General features: G+C 51.0%; 1 protein-coding gene across 1 annotated transcript in view; it reads left to right on the forward strand.

Moving 5' to 3' along the window:
- Nucleotides 1-20,218, forward strand: part of PLEKHA7 (pleckstrin homology domain containing A7) — a 233,011-nt gene that overhangs the window by 189,237 nt on the left and 23,556 nt on the right. Inside the window, exons 11-17 of the mRNA XM_019652532.1 lie at nucleotides 4,033-4,555; nucleotides 5,112-5,198; nucleotides 8,261-8,314; nucleotides 17,626-17,694; nucleotides 17,870-17,950; nucleotides 18,858-19,007; nucleotides 19,607-19,708. Of these exons, the coding sequence (XP_019508077.1) occupies nucleotides 4,033-4,555; nucleotides 5,112-5,198; nucleotides 8,261-8,314; nucleotides 17,626-17,694; nucleotides 17,870-17,950; nucleotides 18,858-19,007; nucleotides 19,607-19,708 (1,066 nt within the window). The remainder of the gene's footprint in view (nucleotides 1-4,032; nucleotides 4,556-5,111; nucleotides 5,199-8,260; nucleotides 8,315-17,625; nucleotides 17,695-17,869; nucleotides 17,951-18,857; nucleotides 19,008-19,606; nucleotides 19,709-20,218) is intronic.

Raw genomic sequence — 20,218 nt, forward strand, 5'->3', positions numbered from 1 at the left:
CTTTGGTTCCACTGAATTACCTTTCTTAATAGAGCTAGAATTTTAAATTAGGTTAGGAGGCAGAAAAACGGAAGGGGAAAGAACCAGAAAGATGGCACAGCCAGTGAGAAACCCTTCGTGGCAGGGGCGCAGAAGGGACTTCCAAAAGCTGTGCGACTGATAATGTAATTACACATTGTTGGTTGTGAGATGTCTCAACGTAACTGCTTCTGGCGGCCCACAAACCTACATTATTCTGCTGCACACAATGGCTTGTATTTGGGGGTGGGGATGCACACCAGGGAGCTAAAAGGGGAGAAGTCAACGTCAAGGAGTTAGGAGGTGGCTGGGGGAATCCCTTGGACGGTCCCTAGGATATGAGATGGGAGTTTGAGCCATTCTTATCTAAGGGGCAAGATGACATTAGGTCTGTAGGTAAAAACAGTTTGCTGACCTTGGCAGTCATTGAATACACTATGAGAGGAATTTCAGTCTCGTGGTGGAAGCACTTTTCAGTGGGCGGAAAAGTAAAAGTGAGAAGTGGAAGGCCGAGTATGCACTACCCTTGAGAGAAGAAAGCTGCCAGCCTCTGAGTAAGCAAAATGCTCAGTCCCTGATCATTCAGTTGTATCTTGAAAGGACTGAGCCTTTCATTCCCAGAGTTGTTTTTTGTTTTTTTTCCTTAAAGATATATTGGAAATCTCCTACCATCAAGTAATAAGTAATTCTGGCTGCTTAATAAAGGAACCTCCTCCATTTGAAAAATATAGAAGATGGATAGATATGTCTGCATTGTGTATGATTAAGACTGTGCTAAGCTCATTGGGTCGAGCACGCTGGACATTGGAAGAAGGGTTATTTGGGCTGAAATATGATCTTATAGTCATGGCTCTGACCACACAAGAAATTATTTCTGTTTTTTCAATACCTGGAGGTGAATACTTCACATCATTAAACTCCTTTAGAATAATGGTTTGTGGGGGTCAGACTGACATACCCTTAGAATCTTACCACATTCTAAGAGATTGTTTTGAAATTCTAGCCTTGTGGGTTTTTCTGGTTTTTTTTTTTTCTGGTGTTACAGTAATACATACTTGTAAAATAAAAAGCAGGAGTCGGGGTTGAATCAGGGACTCAAACATTATAATGAAGAACAGAGTAGAAAAGTGAAAGTCCTGCAAAATCGATATGGAAGTTAGGGTGAGAAATATCTGCTGAGTAAGTAATTGGTTATGAAAATTGATGTTGTATGTTGCTATGACCATTTTGTAGTGACTGTATCAGAATTTTCTGTTCAGTGCCTTTTGGAACACGGAGACTACCTAGCCACAGAGCAAGGTGTGAGGGCAGGAGACCATGAGCACTCTCTTGGGGTAGGGCTGGAGTTGGGGGGCAGCAAATGGACGTGTGGTCAGGGACAAAGCTGCCCTGGGAGCTCCTGCCTGCTCCGAGGGCCATCTTTATCTCGTCTCACACCCCTGCCTCCTGTGCCCTCCCCTCCACCATTGGTTAGTTACCACGGTGTGGCCTCTGGAGCCAGGTCTCACCACTGCACTGGGACCTTCGGGGTTACCCCCAAATGGCAAGCCCTTGTGGGGTGGCAGGCGGTGCATAGGCAGGGGGCACATAGAGGACAAGCTGAGGGCTTTGGGGCACTGCCCAGCGCGGGGACTGACCTATAAGCAGGCGCCGAGGTTGGGCTGCAGAGCTAGACGGAAGGGGTACCTAGGTGGGACCACAGGTATGACATGCTTTGGTTGTATTTCGCTTCAGGCAGCATGAACAATGGTTAGTAAAGTCATAAATCCCCAGGGGAAGCCCATGGCCTGGTTTGTGTCACTGCCACCAGCACTGTTACAGGATTCAGGCACTGCCCCATCCTCGGAAACAGGGTCCCCTCTGATTTTGGGAATCAGTAGCAAACCCTGCCACCTAGTGGCAAGGAGACAGGCTAGACAGACACACTAGACAGGTCTGGGTTGTTAGAGGTCCTAAAATTACCTCTTGTAATTGCAAAGATAACGATAAAAGGGGAGAAGAAAGTTGTCATTTTTGAAGGGCAACTATTTTGAATCCTCACAACAATCTATTCAGTGGTTCTCAGTATCCCCATTTTATAATAGGGAAAGTGAAGGCATAAATGACACTTACCTGAGGACATGTAGTTAGGAAGTGATTAAATTAGATGAGTTTTAAAACTAGAACAATTTTAGAACATGTAGAACATTAGCCGCCTGAGGGCTTGTTCAAGCAAGGTGGCTGGGCCCCACCCCGAGAGTTTCTGATTGGTCAGATCTGGGTGGGACCTGATAAACTGCATGTCTAACAATTGTTTGGTAGTGCCAACGGTGCATTTCCACCGAGCACAATTTGAGAAGCACGGCCTTAGAACAATGTATTTACCAACAATGTGGTAAATACTATATAAAAGTTTGTTAGGAAAAAATTGATAGATAAAAGCATCCAGGCCTATCTGACTCTAAAATTTCTTTTTACAACATAATGCTGCCTCCAGGTTAGACTTTTAAAGCCAAAGAAAACGCTATTCTTTGCCCTCTGCTGAATTTTTCTTTCAGAAAATAAGATGGCTGCTTGGTAGTAGTTTTCACAATCATATCCAGCTTTTGTGTGCTGGAGTGTTTGTTGAAGGGCTGGTTATGTGTCAAGACTTTCTTAGACTGTGGACAATACCACAGAATGTAAGACATACTTCCTGCCCTCCAAGGATTTACAGCTTGGCTGGGGGAGAGGTGTTTTGCAAGTATGCAAAGGTTATGTCAGTACAGGACCTTGGAAAAGTTATAGACCATACAATAACTAAGTCTGAGCAAAGCAGGAACCCTGAGGGCTGAGACATCATAGAAGGCCTCCGTGGAAGAGGCATGGGACAGTGTCCTGGAGAAAGAGTGAGATTAGGGTGAATAGGGCAAGGGTGGGGGGTGGTGTCCATACAGGTAGTGGAGGGAAAAGACATGAGACTAAGGAGAGGTGGGATGGGAGCACCCACTGGTGAAGTGCCTATTGTGTATCAAGCATGGCCCCAGGCATTCTCTCACTTATCTCATTTACTCTTCAGAACAGCATCACGAGGCAAGTAATACTGTCCTCATGTCACAGGTAGGAAAGCTGAGGCTCAGAGCAGTCAGGCAAGTTGCTTAGGTCAAATAGCTGATAGATAGTGGAGCTAGGACTCAACCCCAGGTCAGACTCCCTCTGCTCTTTCCACCGTGAGAAGTTGCCCAGGGGTGTAGGAGGCCAGGTGGGATGAGGGTGGGGCTGTTGCTCTTAGTACATACAGGAGTACACCTGAGGGGCGTGCCTCCATATGTATTGCGCCCTAGACGCCTGGGTCGCCCCAGCCCAGCCCTGGCCCCAGTAGGAAGGGCAGTGAGAAAACAGCAGGACTTGCCAGGTAGGTTGAGATCAGGGGCTGGAGAGCTATGAGTACCAGGCGAAGGGGGTTAGATTTTATTTCATAAGCGGCAGGGAGCCATTGAAGTTTTTGGAGCATGGGAGGGATTAGGTCCAAGCAGTTGACGGTGTACAATGTGGGAACTAGTTATGAAGGTCTCAAAATTGTGTGTGGGGGGGGGCATTAATCAGAATCTAGACTAGTAGAAAAAGAAAGGCACTACTGCTAGCCATTTTTTTTAAAGAACCTCCAGAACTTGGTGCTGGGATACCAGGCAGAGAAATGTCTTGGTGACCCAGAGAATTCTGAGGTGCTTCCTAGAAATACGCACACCCACCAGGAGAGCTGACAGGTCCAGTGGGAGAGGGGAGAAAGCAGGATTAATCACGCTGCACTTGACGTGTTGGGCGTGGAGCAGCCCCCTCAGCCCTGACACTCCAAGACTGACAGGGAAAAATGGTTTTGGAATCCTCTGGCAAGGGAGGAAGAGACAGGCGCCCTGGATGTCTGCTTCGACTGTTCTTTGAGGTTCTTACAGGGCGCACTCACCTGCCTGGATTTGCGCATTTACCTAGTCGTGTTTCCGGAAGCCTGGCCGTCCCTGGCTGGTCACCTGACCTGTCCCTCTCCTTTCTCCTCAGCCTGCCCCTGGATCAGACCCTTCCTCGCTACGGTCCTAGCCAGCCCCTGTCCTTCCCAGAAAACTACCAGACTCTTCCCAAGAGCACCCGGCACCCCTCGGGGGGCTCCTCGCCCCCTCCCCGCAACCTGCCAAGTGACTACAAGTATGCGCAGGACCGAGCCAGCCACCGGAAGATGTCGAATGAGGAGCGCCGGGCACACCGGGATGGCACTGTGTGGCAGCTCTATGAGTGGACACAGCGCCAGCAGTTCCGGCACGGCAGCCCCACGGCGCCCATCTCTGCGGGTTCCCCAGAGTTCACTGATCAGGGCCGGAGCAGGAGCATGTTAGAGGTGCCCCGCTCCATCTCTGTGCCTCCATCTCCCTCGGACATCCCACCCCCGGGGCCCCCGAGGGTCTTCCCACCCCGGCGGCCACACACGCCAGCAGAGAGGGTCACTGTGAAGCCACCGGACCAGAGGAGGAGTGTGGACATCTCGCTGGGGACTTCTCCCAGGAAGGCATGGGGCCATGCCACCAAGGTGAGGCTCTGGAGCCCTGCCAGGCTTCTGGGGTCCGGCATTAGGGTGTCAGGAGCCTCACATGGTTTAAACCCAAATTTGAGCAATTTGGGATAATGATAGATAACATTTATGCAGCACCTTTAGGTGCCAGGTGCAGTACCAAAGCCTTTAATTCTTACAACTGCCCTAAGAAGTAGGTGCTGATATTATGTCCATTTCACAGATGAGAACTCTTGAGGCATTAAGAGACAAGTAACTTGCCCAGGGTCCCACAGCTCGTAGTCTGCTTCCTTGCAGCTTGGAAGACAGGGAAAAGATGTCAGTGCTCAATCAGTTCAATTATTTATTGTAGCCCAACTTAAGTTTTATTAACAACTCTCCAAGGGGCTTTCCCAGTTCATCATGGCTACAACCTGGTGAGAAAGGCGTGTATCCCCATTTTGCAGATGAAGAGTCTGAGGCTGAGAGAGGTGACGTGCCATGGCACAGGCTGCCCTGGCAGCGAGTGGCAGAGGTTCTGGCCCCGGCCTCATTGCCCAGCCCTCAGTGTGACGTCTTGTCTTTCCACCTGCAGAGCTCTTCTCACATGGACCGGCGCTCCATGCCTTCCATGGGTTACATGACCCACACTGTCAGCGCTCCCAGTTTACACGGAAAATCGGTAAGCAGTGCTTCATCGCCCCCCCCAGGGGAGTGATACGATACAGTCTGCAAAGAGCGTAATCTTATCTGCTTTTTTCTCCTAAGCCAGTCAAATGAAGTCTACAGGGCAGTTATCACCCTCCCCCATTTCAGAGATGAGGGGACTGAGACTCAGATAAGTTGAATGACTTGCTGAGAGTCACCCAGCCAGCGTCAGGCCCTCCTTCCCAGATCCCACAAAGAGCTTGGGGAAGTGGAGGAGAATGGGGGCAGCATTTTCCAGCCACCTGCCTTTCTTCCTTTAGCGCCTCTCCTTTCTTCCCGGTCTTCGCTTTGATTAGTTAACTGTCTGCAAAGTGTGAGTCTAGGTGAGAGGGCACTGTTGGTTGCTGTTTCCTGAAAACAAAACAAAAACAAAGCAAAACTACTTTCTGCAGTCCCTTTTCTTGCCAGTGCCTTTATTTGTCCTAATGACAGAATTAATACAATAATTACTTAACGGTGTCACATCAGTGCCGTCATGGCACCGAGGTGAAGAGTAATTATAGCGTCACGCTGCTGCCACGGCTGATTTCCTCCATGTGTCTGTCTACACGCCTGCAGCTGGAGGAGCTCTCGCTGCTTCTCACCTGGTTACGGCGGCACCAGGCTGAGCTGGCCAGCGTGCGAAATTTCGCCGTCGGCCAGTTACTTCAGCATCACCTGACCTTTCCCACCTGCCAGGTCAGCGCTGGTGGGCTGTCTCAGGGCCCGGGCCACCCCAGGGGCAGGGGAATGACATGCTGGCCCGCGCTCCCTCGTGCCCGCGCTCTGGTCTGTACTTACTGTCCGGCTCTCTCCCTCCTTCTCTGCCTGTTCGCTTCTGGATGCTACTGCCAGACTCTGTGCAGCGGTGGTGGGGTCCACGCCCTGGGCCCCAGGGAGGAGGCTGCATGTGGTGTGAGGGACCTGAACTGTGGCTTCTCTGGCTGTGAGTAGTGACTGCCAGGCCGGTGTGTGGTCATGTCCAAAAGGCTATGCTGGCTGTCCTCCTTGTTGCCACCTTGGGCCCTCCTTGGGATGCTGAAAGGTGTGTGTCAGCCTAGACGGAGAAGGCAGAGTGCCCTGCTGATTGACAAAGCATCCTCAAACCCCTTGTCCTGGTGAACCTCGCAGTAACCTGGGACAGGTTAGGCAGGACAGGAGTTATTACCACACACCAGGCAGTGGATCAGGAAGGGGAAGTGACTTGCCTGGGATTCCTCAGCTAGAGCCAAAACTCAAAGTCTTTTCTGGCGCAGTGTCCCAAGCCTTCCAGGACATGGGGGTTTGCAGGCAAGCTTCCTGGGGATTGGCCAGGCAATTTGTCTCTCAGGCACCTCGAGTTCCTGGTCCACATAGGCTGGTCCTTCTGAGCTGCACAGGTGTGGGCAGAAGACAGATGAGGAGGGTGATGGGGTTGTTGCCTTCCTTACCTGTGTGTTTTAGTGGGACTCTAGGGACTCAGAAAATGTATGTAAGGGAATACTTACAAAAACCCTAAGTTATGGATTTGGGTGATTTTTTTTTTTTTAAATCTGGTAGATCTTTACCCATCTTTTTTTTTTTTTTAAGATTTTATTGGGGAAGGGGAACAATGTTGGGGAATTGGGGAAGTGGAATAGCCAAGTTGTTGTCCTTCAATCTTACTTGTAGAGGGCACAGCTAGCTCAGCTCCAAGTCCAGTTGCCATCCGGTCGCCCGTCAGCAGCTCCCAACCGCTCAGCTCAAGGTGCCGTGTTCAATTTTAGTTGCAGGGGGGCACAGCCCACCATCCCCATGTAGGAGTTGAACCAGCAACCTTGTTGTTAGGGGCACGTGCTCTCACCAGCTGAGCCATGCTGCCACCTGTTGGCAGCTCAGCTTGAGCGCAGCTCACTGGCCCCTGTGGGAATCGAATTGGCGACCCTGTTGGTAAGAGCTTGCGCTCTTAATCAACTGAGCCACTCAGCTAGCCCAATTTGGGTGGTTTCTAATAACATCCCTCCACTCTGTCCTTATTACTGCTGTGGAAAATGTAGCGACTGGGCTGATTGAAAAAGTAGGAATGGGTAAAGGGACAGTTTAGGGACAGAAATAAGATCTTGCCAGCCACTAGTGTCCCTGGCAATGATCCTTCAGGCCTTCTCATGCTTTAAAGCACCACCTGAACATCTCACATTGTTTATTTGTATGTGTGTTTTACATCAGAGCTTCCCAGTCCTCTTAGTCTGCTGAGCAAATGGTGCCTAGGCTGCTTTTCTTAAGTTTTCCCAGCCCCTCTGCCTCACAGTTAGCTTCTGAGATCTGTTACATGGGAAACATGAGTTTTAGAAATCAGTCTTTTCCTTATTCTTAACTTTCCTTGTAATTATACTAAAGAAGTCAACAGACTGTCAGGGATGATACAAGCAGATAGGTCTGACACTGGACCTTCCTCGACTAGCTCCTGACATTGGTGCCACATTGGCTCCATGCTGAGCAAAGGAAGCCAAACCCTACAGGAAACTTCTAGTGGCTGCTGATGCTTATCGTCCTGAAACCCAAGGTCATAAGGGGACCTGCTCGGGCCACCTGGGTCACCTCCCTGCCTCTTCCAGGCATTTCTCCATACCAATCAGGGGCTCATTTTGCTTCATGCATGTGAATGACCCAAATGCAAAAGCTTGATGACAAGACTTGGAGCCTTGGTGGTCAGTGGGACCCGAGCTCAGGTGTCGCCTATCTTCTTTCAGGTAGAGCCCTCTCTTCTTTCCCAGAAGATCACCTCCACCTCAATTCCATTGCTTTCCTAGCCCTCTGCTGGGATGTGTGCTGTCCCCCTCCTTGCCATCAAACTGTCCCCTCAGCTAATGAGGGGACAAGCTGGCTTTCCCCACAGTAACCTGCAAAACCCACCATGCTGAAAGAGGGCTCTGAGCTGCACTGAGACATTTGCGCTTCCTGTGACCCTGAATGTGTTAGTCTGCTGTGGTCCCTTGTCCTTGAAACTGTGCAATGTAAATGATTCACACATGAAGCCCCAAGTTACGGAAACCCTTGGTGTTCATAACTGGCTTTTTTCTCTCTCTGCTTTATTTGAAGGCTGATGACACCTACCTCCAGCTGAAGAAAGACCTGGAGTACCTGGACCTAAAGGTGAGTGACATCATCAGAGTGACGTGCCTCCGTTGGACACTCACCTTTTTGAGAGTGTCCGCCCCACTGGAGCCGAGCCCACGCCAAAGGCAGTGCAGGTCTTATCAAATCTGGATCTCAAATGAAGACATCTGCTGCCTCCATCTGAAGAGTTTGTTTCTTACAGCCTCAAACTCTGGGCTCAGTTTGTTGTGAATTCTGTAAGGTTTCTGGATCACAGACGAGGGTGCAAGATTCTGATCTCTTCCTGTCCTTGATCAAAACCAAAAGGTCCCTCCAAATAATAGCCGGTTGCTTCTTCGGAGCCTCCAGTGGGGTGGGAGTGAGTTTGACTCATAAGGCACCACTGATATGTGTTTTCGGCCACAAGTAGTTTGGTGGATTGTTTGTTGCTGGGCGAGAAGGTCCCACATGGAGTTATGTGGCTCTGAGGGGCTCTGTAGTCTCCCATCCCCATTTAGGAGATGATCACTGGGCCCCTCCCTGTAGGGGATAAAGCTTCGGGCTGTAAATCAGCCTCCACAGCACACACAGCCCAAGAAAGCCGCTGTAGAAGTGAGAGGCAGTCTGCCTGAAAGAGCTGCTCTTGTTTCATTGGCACAGCTCTCTGAATGTTCCCACTGTGAGGAGCACTTCTTATGCTTGAGCCATGAAATAGACTGAAGGGATGTGACCTTTAATTACCTTCGGGCATGAGGGCAGGTGAGGCGCCCGTAGGAGGGCACCCAGCTGACTGCCTCGGAGGCCTGCCTCCTCCATCCAGCCCCTGGTGGACGTGGCTTGAGATATTTTTAACACGGGAACCATCACCCAGCCTTGTAGAAGCAGCGGTATGAACATTAGGCCCTATGGCAAGAGATTGGGGTGGGGTGGGGGGTTGAGGGGGTGGGGCTTCCCATGCTGAGGCAAGATCAAGGCCTTTGCTTAGAAATCAGCTAGTTACCTGCTGGATCTATGGAGTGTTTGCTGTGTACCCAGCTCTGGAGAAAGCCTAGGGGAGATACGAGAGAAAATCTGAAGCTCTCTGGGTTGGGGAAGGAATATATCCCCCGATAACACAGACTTATTGACAATGAGAGTGCAGAGATCTGTCTGGCTGGGTGCTCAGGGCTGAAATAATGAGGATCACTGTTGGTTGCCATGCTGGGAAGGCTTCCGGAAGAGGTGGCCTGTATGTGGAACCTTGAAGAGCCAGAGGGTTTGAGTTGGCTGAGAAGGAAGGGCTGGGGAAACCAGGAGCTGCGGAGGGCCAGGGTGAGGGTGGTGTGGCTAGGGCAACAGGGGAGGTGGAGGCCGTCCGCCAGCTTCCTAATTCTATCCCAGGCTTTCGGACGGAAGGTGCACTGAACAAAAGTCTGACTTGGCTTTTGGACATAAGCAAAACAGAGGGTGCTCTCAAAACCAGGGCATTTTCTAGCTTCTGTGGTGTATTTTAAGTATGATAGTAATGCCTCAAGTTACAAAGTGCTCAGCCATGGCAGTGGGGGCTAACTGTGCAGTGCAACCCATCCTTCTGTGCCCTGATGGGACAGGGCAGGGCCCTTCCAGCAATCTCTACCACCCCCACCTGACCTAGGGAGAGGCCCACCAGCCCCCAGCCTCTGCTTGCTCTGGGTACCACCATATCCCTGGACCCCAGCCTTCCTGACTGCCAGTCACCAGGTCGCCTGCTCATTTTTTCTCGCCCCTGCCCTGGGGCCATGCAGTCGGCATAGAAGTATTTGTAGAGCATCCATATACCTCGGCCTGTGGCAGAGGTTAGCTCAGCGGCAGCACAGGTGTACCCTTCACAGTGCTTAGTGCTCAATGCAAGGGAGAACTTGATAAAGTGCCCAAGCCAGAATGGTGGGCGTATCTGGCATCTGCTTCCCGTTTGTAGGGGATAGCTGAAACTCACAGTTGGTCCTGGAGGAAAGCTCTGGCTCAGGTTTGTTTCAAGACTGAAGAATTTGAGTTAAAGGGGATTTAGAGAGAGAGAGAAACTGAGACACAGGAGAGAAGACCAGAGCCAGGAGTCCCAACAGAAGCTTAATGACAATAGAGGATATAATGCATGCCAGTCACCGTGTTTTACTCCTATTAAAATTGTAACCCCTGCAGCAGCCCTGGAAGGGAGGTGGTGGCATCTTTCTGTTACTCATGGAGCCTCAGAGAGGTAAATGACTTTCCCAAGGCCGCAGAAGTAGTTATTGGGGAGTCAGTATTTGGGTGTTGCTCTGACTCTGAAGCTCATGCACTTAATTACCTTGCCTCCCAGATCCTCTTAAAACGTTGCTTCTACTACTGTGGACCCAGAGGAATTAAGTTTTTTATAATTGAACTGGAGTCATCATGCCAAGGATACGTGTTTGATGTGATTAGAGGCAAGGTGCATCCTTGGGGTGTTTCACTAGCTTGGAGCTGTATGTGCCCAGAGGTTAGTCATTGGAAGTTGTCACTGTTTGTCGTGGAAAACAACTGTTTTGGTCTCCAAGTGTCTCTGGTCGCACGTCTGCTGGTTGCTTCAGTTACTGGCTCCTCTCAGACACCTAGTCCCCCCAGATGAGCTCCACCAGCAGCACTTGCGGGCAGAGATGCTGGGGTTTGTGCTGCATGTGAGTCATTAGTCTGGAGTGGCTGCCAGAACGGCTGGCACCACCTTGGCCTCCCTCCAAGGGTTCGGGTGCCCAGAACAGGGAAGCATTGGGCTTGCTCTGCTCTGACCCAGCTGCGGTGTAGGGTTCCCAGATGAGTGTCTCACTTCAGGATCCAGACGAGGCAAGGGCTGCAATCAAAGGAGGGGTGTTGATGGCTTGCGAGAATCATGGCTGAGAAGCGTATTGGGCGGGATGCTTTTGTTTGCAAGTGTCTGAAACCTACATCAACCTGCTAAGCCAAAAAGGGAATATACGTTCCAGGGGCTTAGGGCGTGTCGTCAGCGTTCTGCTTGCCCTGGGAAGCGGGCTGCCTCCACATGGCCAGGGAAGGTGGCCACCTGCAAACGCAGGCTTCCTTCCCCCCAGCCTAGCCTGCCCCTGGAGTAAGGGAGAGGGGTCCCTAATGGGAGGGCATGCTGGGCAGAACCAAGTAACCGAGCAGCAACTAGCACAGCTGCAGTGCAGACTGGTTGGAGGTAAGGGCAATTCAGGGAAGACAGAGAGACGCTCTGCGAAGCTCGGCAGTGTTACCAGGTGGCTTCTGTGGCCCTAACGGGGGCAGTGAGACAAGTGGAGAGTAGCTACAAGTAGACGGGTTTCATTTAGTAGAAGAAAGACTTTTCTAAAAGGGCCACCACAGGTCGTGGTGACCTCCCCATCACTGGGGTGTAGCCGATGCTAGGGGAGCACTGAGTGGGCTGAGTGACTAGATCAGGAAAACCCTGAGACCCACTGGCTCTTGAGATTCTGTGACATGCTAGACAAGATGAGCTGATGCTGAGCTCAGCTGGGGTCCCTGAGACGAGGGCCTCTGTGGACCCACTTGAATGGGCCCGGGCATGGAGAGAGTGACGGGCACAGCCCCCACTGTCACCAGCTTCTTGGGAGAGGTCCCTCCTTGGGGAGAGAATAGGAGGGGAGCCTCTCTGGAGAAGGACAACCTCCCTGTCCCCACCACGTTGGCCTAGGGACCCCTGTCTCCCTGCTCCGAAGGCCACGGACTTAAGGACCCAGAGCCCATCGTCCCCACCATCGGCGGGTGCTCACCTTCCAGAATCCGTTGGTGGCATTTGCTCCCGCCATGCAGTGGAGCTTTTCCTACCTGAGACGAGCATTCCTGCTGGGGTGCCAAGCCACCGCACAAAGGCATCCTTCAGTGTCTTAGGAGATGCTCTGTATTAATGTTCTTCTTGGGAATGTTGACTTCTCTGGCATTTTACTTGGCACTGCCAGGATAGAAAGGACTCCACATTGATTAAGCATCTGTTCCTGCCTGGCAGTGTTTGGGCACTTGGTGTTAATAATCTCACTCAATCCTCTCAGCATCCTCGAGCAATAGGAATTATTATCCCTACCTTCTGCAGCTGGGATTCGAGCCCAGTGATTGACTCCTTCTTTCTTCCATGTACCGTGTGCTTCGCCCACCCTAAAGGCGTATTCACTGATTTGTACTTCTGTCCTTGAAATTCTGCCCTTCAGGACCCTACACCCCTGCTGGGTCTGAAGAGGGCGTGTGGGGGCTGGCGCTTGTTGACAGCTTGAGTTGTTTTTATGCAGTGATAAAGCACAGCTAGGACAGGGAGGTGGAGGGGAGGGTACCACAAGCTGCTCGGGTGGTGCCTTTGTAGGTAGAGCAGGTTGCAGTCAGCCCCAAAGAGATTCTCATCCCTGTTGAGGGACATGTCATCAGTAGCTCTGGGTGCCTGGCCTCCAGACTCTTCCTGTGTGAGCCTGGGATCGGGGCACCTCCGTTCAGGGTCAGCTCCTGGAGCAGAGTTTCTTAAATTGTGGTCTGGGACACAACCTACTTCAGGACCACCTGGGAACTTGATTTTTAAAAATTAAGGGTTCTGTTGAATTAGAACCTCTGGAGATGGGGCCCAAAAGCCTGCATTTTTTAAATCAAGCTTTGGGGTGACTCTTGTGCACACTAAAGTTTGAGGTCTGTTGTCCTGGAGCAGAGATTATTAACCCTGGCCATGAACTAGGACAACCAGGGGAGCTTTTTCATTGACTATAGAGGCTTGAGACTCTGATTTAATTGATAACACTAAGGTATTACTCTTAAAAAAAACAAGCTTCCTAGGTATTTCTAATGTGTAGCCATAGTTGAGAATCATTGTTTCAAAGCAGCATCAGCAATACCTGGGAATTTGCTAGAAATGCAGTCTTGAGTCCCACCCCAGACCTGCTCCGTGAGACTCTCTGGGGGTGGTGCCCCACAAATCTGTATATTAACAAGGCCTCCAGGTGATTTGGAAGCACGCTCAAGTTTGAGAACCGCTGTTTTAGTGTCATGGTTGCCAATCCTGGTTGCACATTAGAATCGCCTAGGAGGGCTTTTAAGGATCCCAATGCCCAGGCCCCACCCACACCAATTATATCCGAGTCTCTTGAAATTGGGACTCCGGCATCAGTATTTGTTAAAGCTGCTGGGTGATTCCAGTGTTCAAGCCAAGGTTGAGATCCCCTGTCTTAGCGGGCCAGACAATCTTCTCTCAAAGGAGCTGTAAGCATTTGGGATCATTGGTAAGACATTCTTTAGCTGCATGTCAGGTGTGGAGGCGAGGGTCTGAGGGCCTAATGGTGGCACCATTTGATAGTAAAGATTCGGTACCTTACAGTATGTGATGAAAGAGGACGAGGGAAGAAGCCAAGCTCCCTCTTGCCTTCTGCACCTGACCTGGAAGGAGATGGGCACTGAACTTGGCATTCTCACGTAAACGAGCCTGTGCGAAGACCCTTCAGGCAGAGCTTATTATCCCCCATTTTATAGGCAAGGGAACCGAACTTCAGAAAGGTCCATCAGCTGGGAAGCTATGCAAGCCAACTGAGGCCCGGTCATTGAGTCATACAGCCACGCATCCTCCCATGGTCCCTCCTTGCCAGCTCCCCGCAATTCTGGCTCCTTCAAGTGTTGTCTGATGTCTCACCTGTTATGTTTTGTTGTATCTGCCTTTGTGTTTGGAACAGATAAAAAATAATGAACCTTTGATCAACGTGCTTTACAAAGTGCTGAAGAAGTCAGCACGGGGCTGTCGGCCCAGGAGAAGCGTAAGATGATCTGATCTGTGTCTCCAGGCGGGGCCATTCCATTGCTTCTGGCTCCATCACTTGCTTAACCAGGGGCTCTCCTGACCACCCCCAGGCTTCCTGCAAGTCATTTCGGTTTATTTTCTTTCTATTGAAGCTCCCTTCAAGATTTTGGCTGGTGCACCAGGCTGAGCCTCTCATCTGTGGTGCTGTGTGACTCCATCTTTCGTGCTGCCATGGGGGAGGGGGGTGGGGATGGGGCTTGCCTAGCTTGCCACCAGCTTGTGTCGTGTTCCCATCCTCACTCGTCGGCCTCCATGGCGAGGGCTGACCTAGGCCGAGGCGACCAGCATGGTCTCTCTCGGGAGTCGAGCCTGAGTTCCTTGGGAGGCAGCAGCCGCTCCTGCTCACCTTGGAGGAGCTGGGGTGTCCTCAGATTCCACCCTGGCCCTGGGATTAGGGTGCCTCTTCTTCAGGGTAGGGTGTTGATGCCTGGAGCTGGAGCCCCCCCCTCCCCCGAGTCCTCCTTTGACTGATGGGGAAGTAGTACCTGAAACGGGGCCAGCTTTTGCTGCAAGCTGGGAAGCAGGTGCTGTGTCCCCTCACCCCTCACCCTGAGCAAAGGTGTCTGGGGATGTGGTGGAGGTGGGCAAGAGGCCTGGGTGGCCTTCAGTTCCTTTCTGATGCAGACACTCTTTCAAATGGATGAGTGCCCGCTGACTTTCACTTTCTCTGGCGACAGTGATGCTGGGGACCCATAGTCGATGTTTTGCATGGATTTAAACATAGCTAACACAAAGCACGATTTTAAAAGGAAAATTAGATGTACTACACTACTTGTGGATATGTCTTAGTAGCCTCGGCTGTCTGGACCAAAGCTAAATGCAGAAGCCTAGAAGGGCCTCTGAGCTGTGTAACCATATCACGGAGCCCACACTCTAAAGCCTGTGACCATAGGAGGTGGTCTCAGCCCTGAGCACATCTCACTCACCTTATTTTATTACATTCACTCTCACTGTGCACATATGTCCCAAATATCCTCAATATGATGGGGCCTGGCTGGGCTTTGAGGATACAGAGAAATAGGTCACAGTCCCCACCGGCACCCCTAATCAGGTTAGTATCTAGTGAGGGGAGACAGAACGTATCATCTGATGAACTAAGACCCTTGGGTGTGGGAGACGGAGGATCTCCCTTCAAGGGCACCAACCCAGTCAGAGGAAGGGAGCTGGGGACAAGCTGCAAGTGTGTCACCTGTGTTGAGTTTCTAATCCTAACGGACTCAGTCTGAGTTTGAATTTCTAACTCACAGCACCTTAAAAGCAGCACATTAAAAGGGAACAAGAGGAACCTATGTAGAAAAGAGGGGGTGCTAATACCCTGAGAGAAAAGAAACATTATATGTCAATCTAAAATGGATATGAAAGCACAGAGATGTGAGAGCATTTACCAAGGGGCAAATAGTCCTAAAAACTAGCTTCTAAAAAATTCTGTTACTGATTTTTATAATGCCAATGACTCATCCCCCCAAAAAGGTTGAATTTATATCCAATATTCGGTGAAGGCAGCGAAGGACGTACCCTTAGTAAGCTTTCCATCACAAAGTTGAAAAGATTCGGCTTTCTCAAAATGTCCTCTGTGTGTAGAACACCTCATTCCTTCCCTGATGGTGCTGGATACATGAGCCATCACTCAATTAGATTCCCTGCTTTGCTATTTCAGTCTCAAAAAGATATCATCTGTTAAAAAAAATAAATAAAGCTTCACTGAAATATAGGAAAGAGTTTTGCTAGGAGGAAAAAATCCCCCAAACACATCTGATTTTGAAAATGATGTCTTCCTAGGAAACAAGCCCGAGGGTCAGCCCCTTGGAGGCTAAACAAACTCATCGCCCTCTGCTTCGATGAAGGACTTGGGACACAGGGAAGACTTGCCTACCTGTTCCTGCTGGGTTCCCCTGAGTTTAAAGGCCCAAGTCCTGCCCGTTTGTGGTTCAACTTCCCCCTCGCCCCTCCCTCACCCCTCTGCCCTCACAGGAGCCAGCAGAGCCTGTGGTTTGTGGATTGCTGTTGTAATCAGTGTGTTCTGTGACTGTGTGTAAACGTGCATACATACATAATCTTTCAGTTTGAAGAGCAGAATTTGGCTGCAGTTCTGCTTTTTCCAGGAACTCGACAGCACTGACCTACATATATTTCCCTTTGATCTACCCGCAGTGCAGTAAGCGTTTGCCAAGGAGTGCCTTTCGGCATGCCAGGCCGTATATGTGCCAGGCTGACTTTACCAAGATAAACAGTGGTCACAGCCCTCTATGTGACCAAAGGGAACATGGGAACGGGTGGAGGTGGGTCTGCAGCCAGACTTAGTCCTCAGGCCAAGGCATGGAGAGGGTATTCTCCCTTGACCTTGACCTTTGGATTTGCTGATGATGATTGTCAGGGAGAGAGGGCGTGTGTAAGACAGTTGGGCACATGGGTGGCTTGAGTTCTGAGGGGAATGTTTGCCAATATATTTTTGCTTCTGATTCACGTTCACAAACTTGACCCATCCAGATGGAGTAGGGAGAAAGCGAGGGCCCTCTCTCCAGTGGCTGTCTGAACATGCACACTGGGACCCTCTGCACAGTAGACACGCCACCTCCCTCAGCTATAGTTAGCTACACTCTCCGTTTCTCTGGTCAGAGCTGCAAAATGGAGCTCAGCAAGACGGCCTCCCCTACACGGGGCACATGCAACCTGGCTGTTCCCGGCCACGGGTTGGCCGTGGAGAGGACTCTGTGAAAAAGTACCCTCTCCCCTGCGGTTTTTGACAAAAAGGAGATTTGGGGGAAATGAAAATATGGGCTAACAGGTTGGGTTTAGCTTCATAGGGGTCAGTGAAAAATGGGCAACGTGTTGCCTGTGTAGGGTCAGGGGAGGGATAGGAAATGGGAAATTCTACCGGCCCATAAGTTTAGGTGGTTTTTGTCTACTCCTTTGTGGTTTCCTTTCTTGAGAGGACAGGGTAACTTGTAACTTATACAAGCAGACCTAGCTTCAGTTATGCAGGGATGGAAACCCCAGCCGGGAATTATCCAGGTTCCTTCTTCTCTTGGCCGATTCTTCTACCCAAATAGTGTCAAATGAGGAAGGCTGACCTCACTCATGGGGAGATGGGCTCCTCAGAGGCTTCCTTAAACTAAGGCTTGACATTGCCCAGGGCATTTGCATGTCATTCCTGGCCTGTCCAGCACACTGCCCTGGATGGGCTCATGGACTTCTGTCACTTGTGTTTGACCCCAGGTTCAGTAGCAAAACTCACTCGTATTGGTGGCAAATCTCCCAAGCTTCATATTGAACTCATAAGCTTCTACAGTTGATAATACTACAACTTGAACATCTACATTTTCTTTAATTTGAGAAATTTACAAGTGCTACTAGGATTTCAAAAATGGCTTTGATTTTTCCCTAAAATAAAATAGGCATTAAATAAAAATTTTTGAAAAGCAGGTATTGCCTGCTTTTTTTTTTGCCCCTTCCGTGCCGTGACTCTACCTGCCACTGCCAAGACTTCCACACCCATCCATCGGGGCACTGACTTTCCCTCCTGAGTTCTGATTGTGAACCCTGTGGGTGAATCTCCTTTACCTTGTTCACCTCCCAGATGACAGGCCGGGACCTTCTCAAGGATCGAAGCCTGAAGCCAGTGAAGATTGCTGAGAGTGACATTGACGTGAGTGAACAGAGTGACAGGCTGACCCCTTGGCTGCCTGTTGCCCCCAGACCCAGGGTGGGCAGTCTCAGGCAGGGTCTGGATGGTTCTATAGCCGAAGGTTTACTGATAACACTGCAAGGCCATGCCCTTTTCTCATCATCCCAGGCCCTCTCCAACCTGTTCTTGCTCACAGGTCAAGCTGAGCGTCTTCTGTGAACAAGACAGGATCCTCCAGGACTTGGAAGACAAGATACGAGCCCTCAAGGAGAACAAAGTATGCAACAGTTTTGCATCATCTTAGGCTGGGTGGGGTGGGGGCTTCCCTGTCAGTCATAGACTGGATGGCATTGAACAACAGGTGTTCGTTTATCCACAGCAACGTCTTTGGGATAAAAGGGTGCTTCTGGGGGGGGGTTCTTTCTGAACCTGAATGAAACCTTGTAGGGAGACCTCAACCTACTTATTCCAAGTGCCACTGCCTTCCTCTCCCCATCCTCCCATCCCCCCTCAATTCTTCTCTGGCCCACCTCTCCCTGGAGGCCTGGTGAGGTGCATAAGCCCAGGAGAAGGGGGCTCCACTGGCTTGTCTGTGATGCCCCAGGCCCCTGAACCCCAGGAGGGGGGGCCTGCCTTGGAGAAAGTAGCCACCGTCATAACAGGTCAGAGACCCTCACTTGCTGAAACTGCTTCTCTTCTAGGATCTGGGCTATGGAGGGTGCAAGTCTGGATGGGAAGACAGGAATGGGCTGGGGCGGAATGGTGGGGGCACTGATGTTTGCTCTCTTAGACACTTAGCGTGAATGTTTTTCTTTATTGCATTTTAATAAGGCATTATATTTGTAATGCTGAAGGTTTATAACATGCCCTTTGTCCCAAGAGCTTGAAGGGTTTTCCATCGACTCTGAGTTATCCTCATCATTTATCCCATAAATTGATGGCCCTGTGCCTATTTTGTAGATGAGAAAACTGAGGCACAGAACTGTTAGGTGACTTGCCCCAGGCTGCCCAATGGGCAGAGTCAGAGCTAGAATCAGAGGCCCTGACGCTCAGGCCCCAGCTGGATGCTGGCCCCTTCATCCACAGTTAGATCTGGCAGGTTTGTTTAGTTCCTGGCATGGTATGCAGGGGCCTCCAGGGACTGTCCTGCTATCATCTTGCTCTGTGACTCTTGCCCCATGCAGGACCAGCTAGAGTCTGTGCTGGAGGTGTTGCACAGACAGATGGAGCAGTACCGAGACCAGCCCCAGCACCTTGAGAAGATCGCCTACCAGCAGAGGTTGCTGCAGGAAGACCTCGTCCACATCCGGGCGGAGATCTCTAGAGAGTCCACTGTGCGTAGAGAGTGTGGAGGGCGGCAGATACTTCCCCCTCAGGAAGGGCTGGGCAGGGGGCTGCTTTTCTCGCCTCCCGAGCTATAGTTGAATTGGTGGCCACGGGCAAGAGTCTTGGAGCTGCAGAACTTCTCCAGGCTGCCCCCTGGTGTCGCTTACCTTGTCCAGGGGTGACATGGCTGTCTCTACCAGTGCCTTTGAGTCCCTTCCATCAGTGACTCCTGGGTAGCTATAGTGACACCCAAAGGACCAGACTTCTCAGAGCAGCCTGCAAAGCTATTCCCTGATCTGTGTGCAGCTAATTCTAAGACATCAGAATTTCTACTTTATTTGTTCATCTGATGTGGTACAGGCCCCTCTGTGCTAGGGCTGAGAACCACGGCATCCCCAACGGTGGAAGAGGGGACAGTGCAGGTGGCCAGGGTCACTGTGTGAATGAGAAGACAGCCCCTGTCTCTCACCAGACCTGCCCGAGACCCACGGGGCTCCCCTTCCCTCTTCCCCTGTCTGGGCCCGCAGTGGTCAGGAGCGCAGGTGCTCATGGGGCGTTTGCGGGGCAGGGGATGGCTAAGAATCAGAAGTGTCTCCCTGGCCCACAGGAGATGGAAAATGCCTGGAATGAGTATCTGAAGTTGGAGAACGATGTGGAGCAGCTGAAGAAGACCCTGCAGGAGCAGCACAGAAGAGCCTTTTTTTTCCAGGTGACCCAAGGGCTCTTCACCCCTTCTGAGCTCTGATTTCTCCTGAGAGCCTTCACCAGTAGGGGCTGCGAGCCCCACCCAGGGCCTTCTCTTTCTCCACTGGACTCAGCCTTCTTGCCACCCCAAGCTCTCCCTTGGGGATCCCTTCCCTCAGCCAAGCTGTGACGCACAGCCTCCCCTCCCCGTTTCCCTCGCCTCTGCTCTCAGAGACAAGCTCTTGGGCTTTTGGGAGAACAGCTCCGAGAGGACACAAATACCAACCTTGAGAACCTTACAGAGACTTGAGAGCGACCTGTGTTCCTTGGTTCTTGGCCCATCTTGGGTTTCTAGCCAGTAATTCAGACAGCAGCAGGAAGCCCCTCCCACTTCCTTCCTCTGATTCCTGAAGATAGATGTTATCAGGCCTTCACCTGAGGAGCTAGTGTGAATCTAAGTCCATCCAAGTGCCTCTGGGATCTAGGCCGTCATTAGCTTTTCTGGAGGCCAGGCTGGGAGATACCCATCGCTGTG

The sequence above is a fragment of the Hipposideros armiger genome, unplaced genomic scaffold (assembly GCF_001890085.2).
Source record: "Hipposideros armiger isolate ML-2016 unplaced genomic scaffold, ASM189008v1 scaffold_181, whole genome shotgun sequence".
In the NCBI taxonomy this organism is placed as follows: domain Eukaryota; kingdom Metazoa; phylum Chordata; class Mammalia; order Chiroptera; family Hipposideridae; genus Hipposideros; species Hipposideros armiger.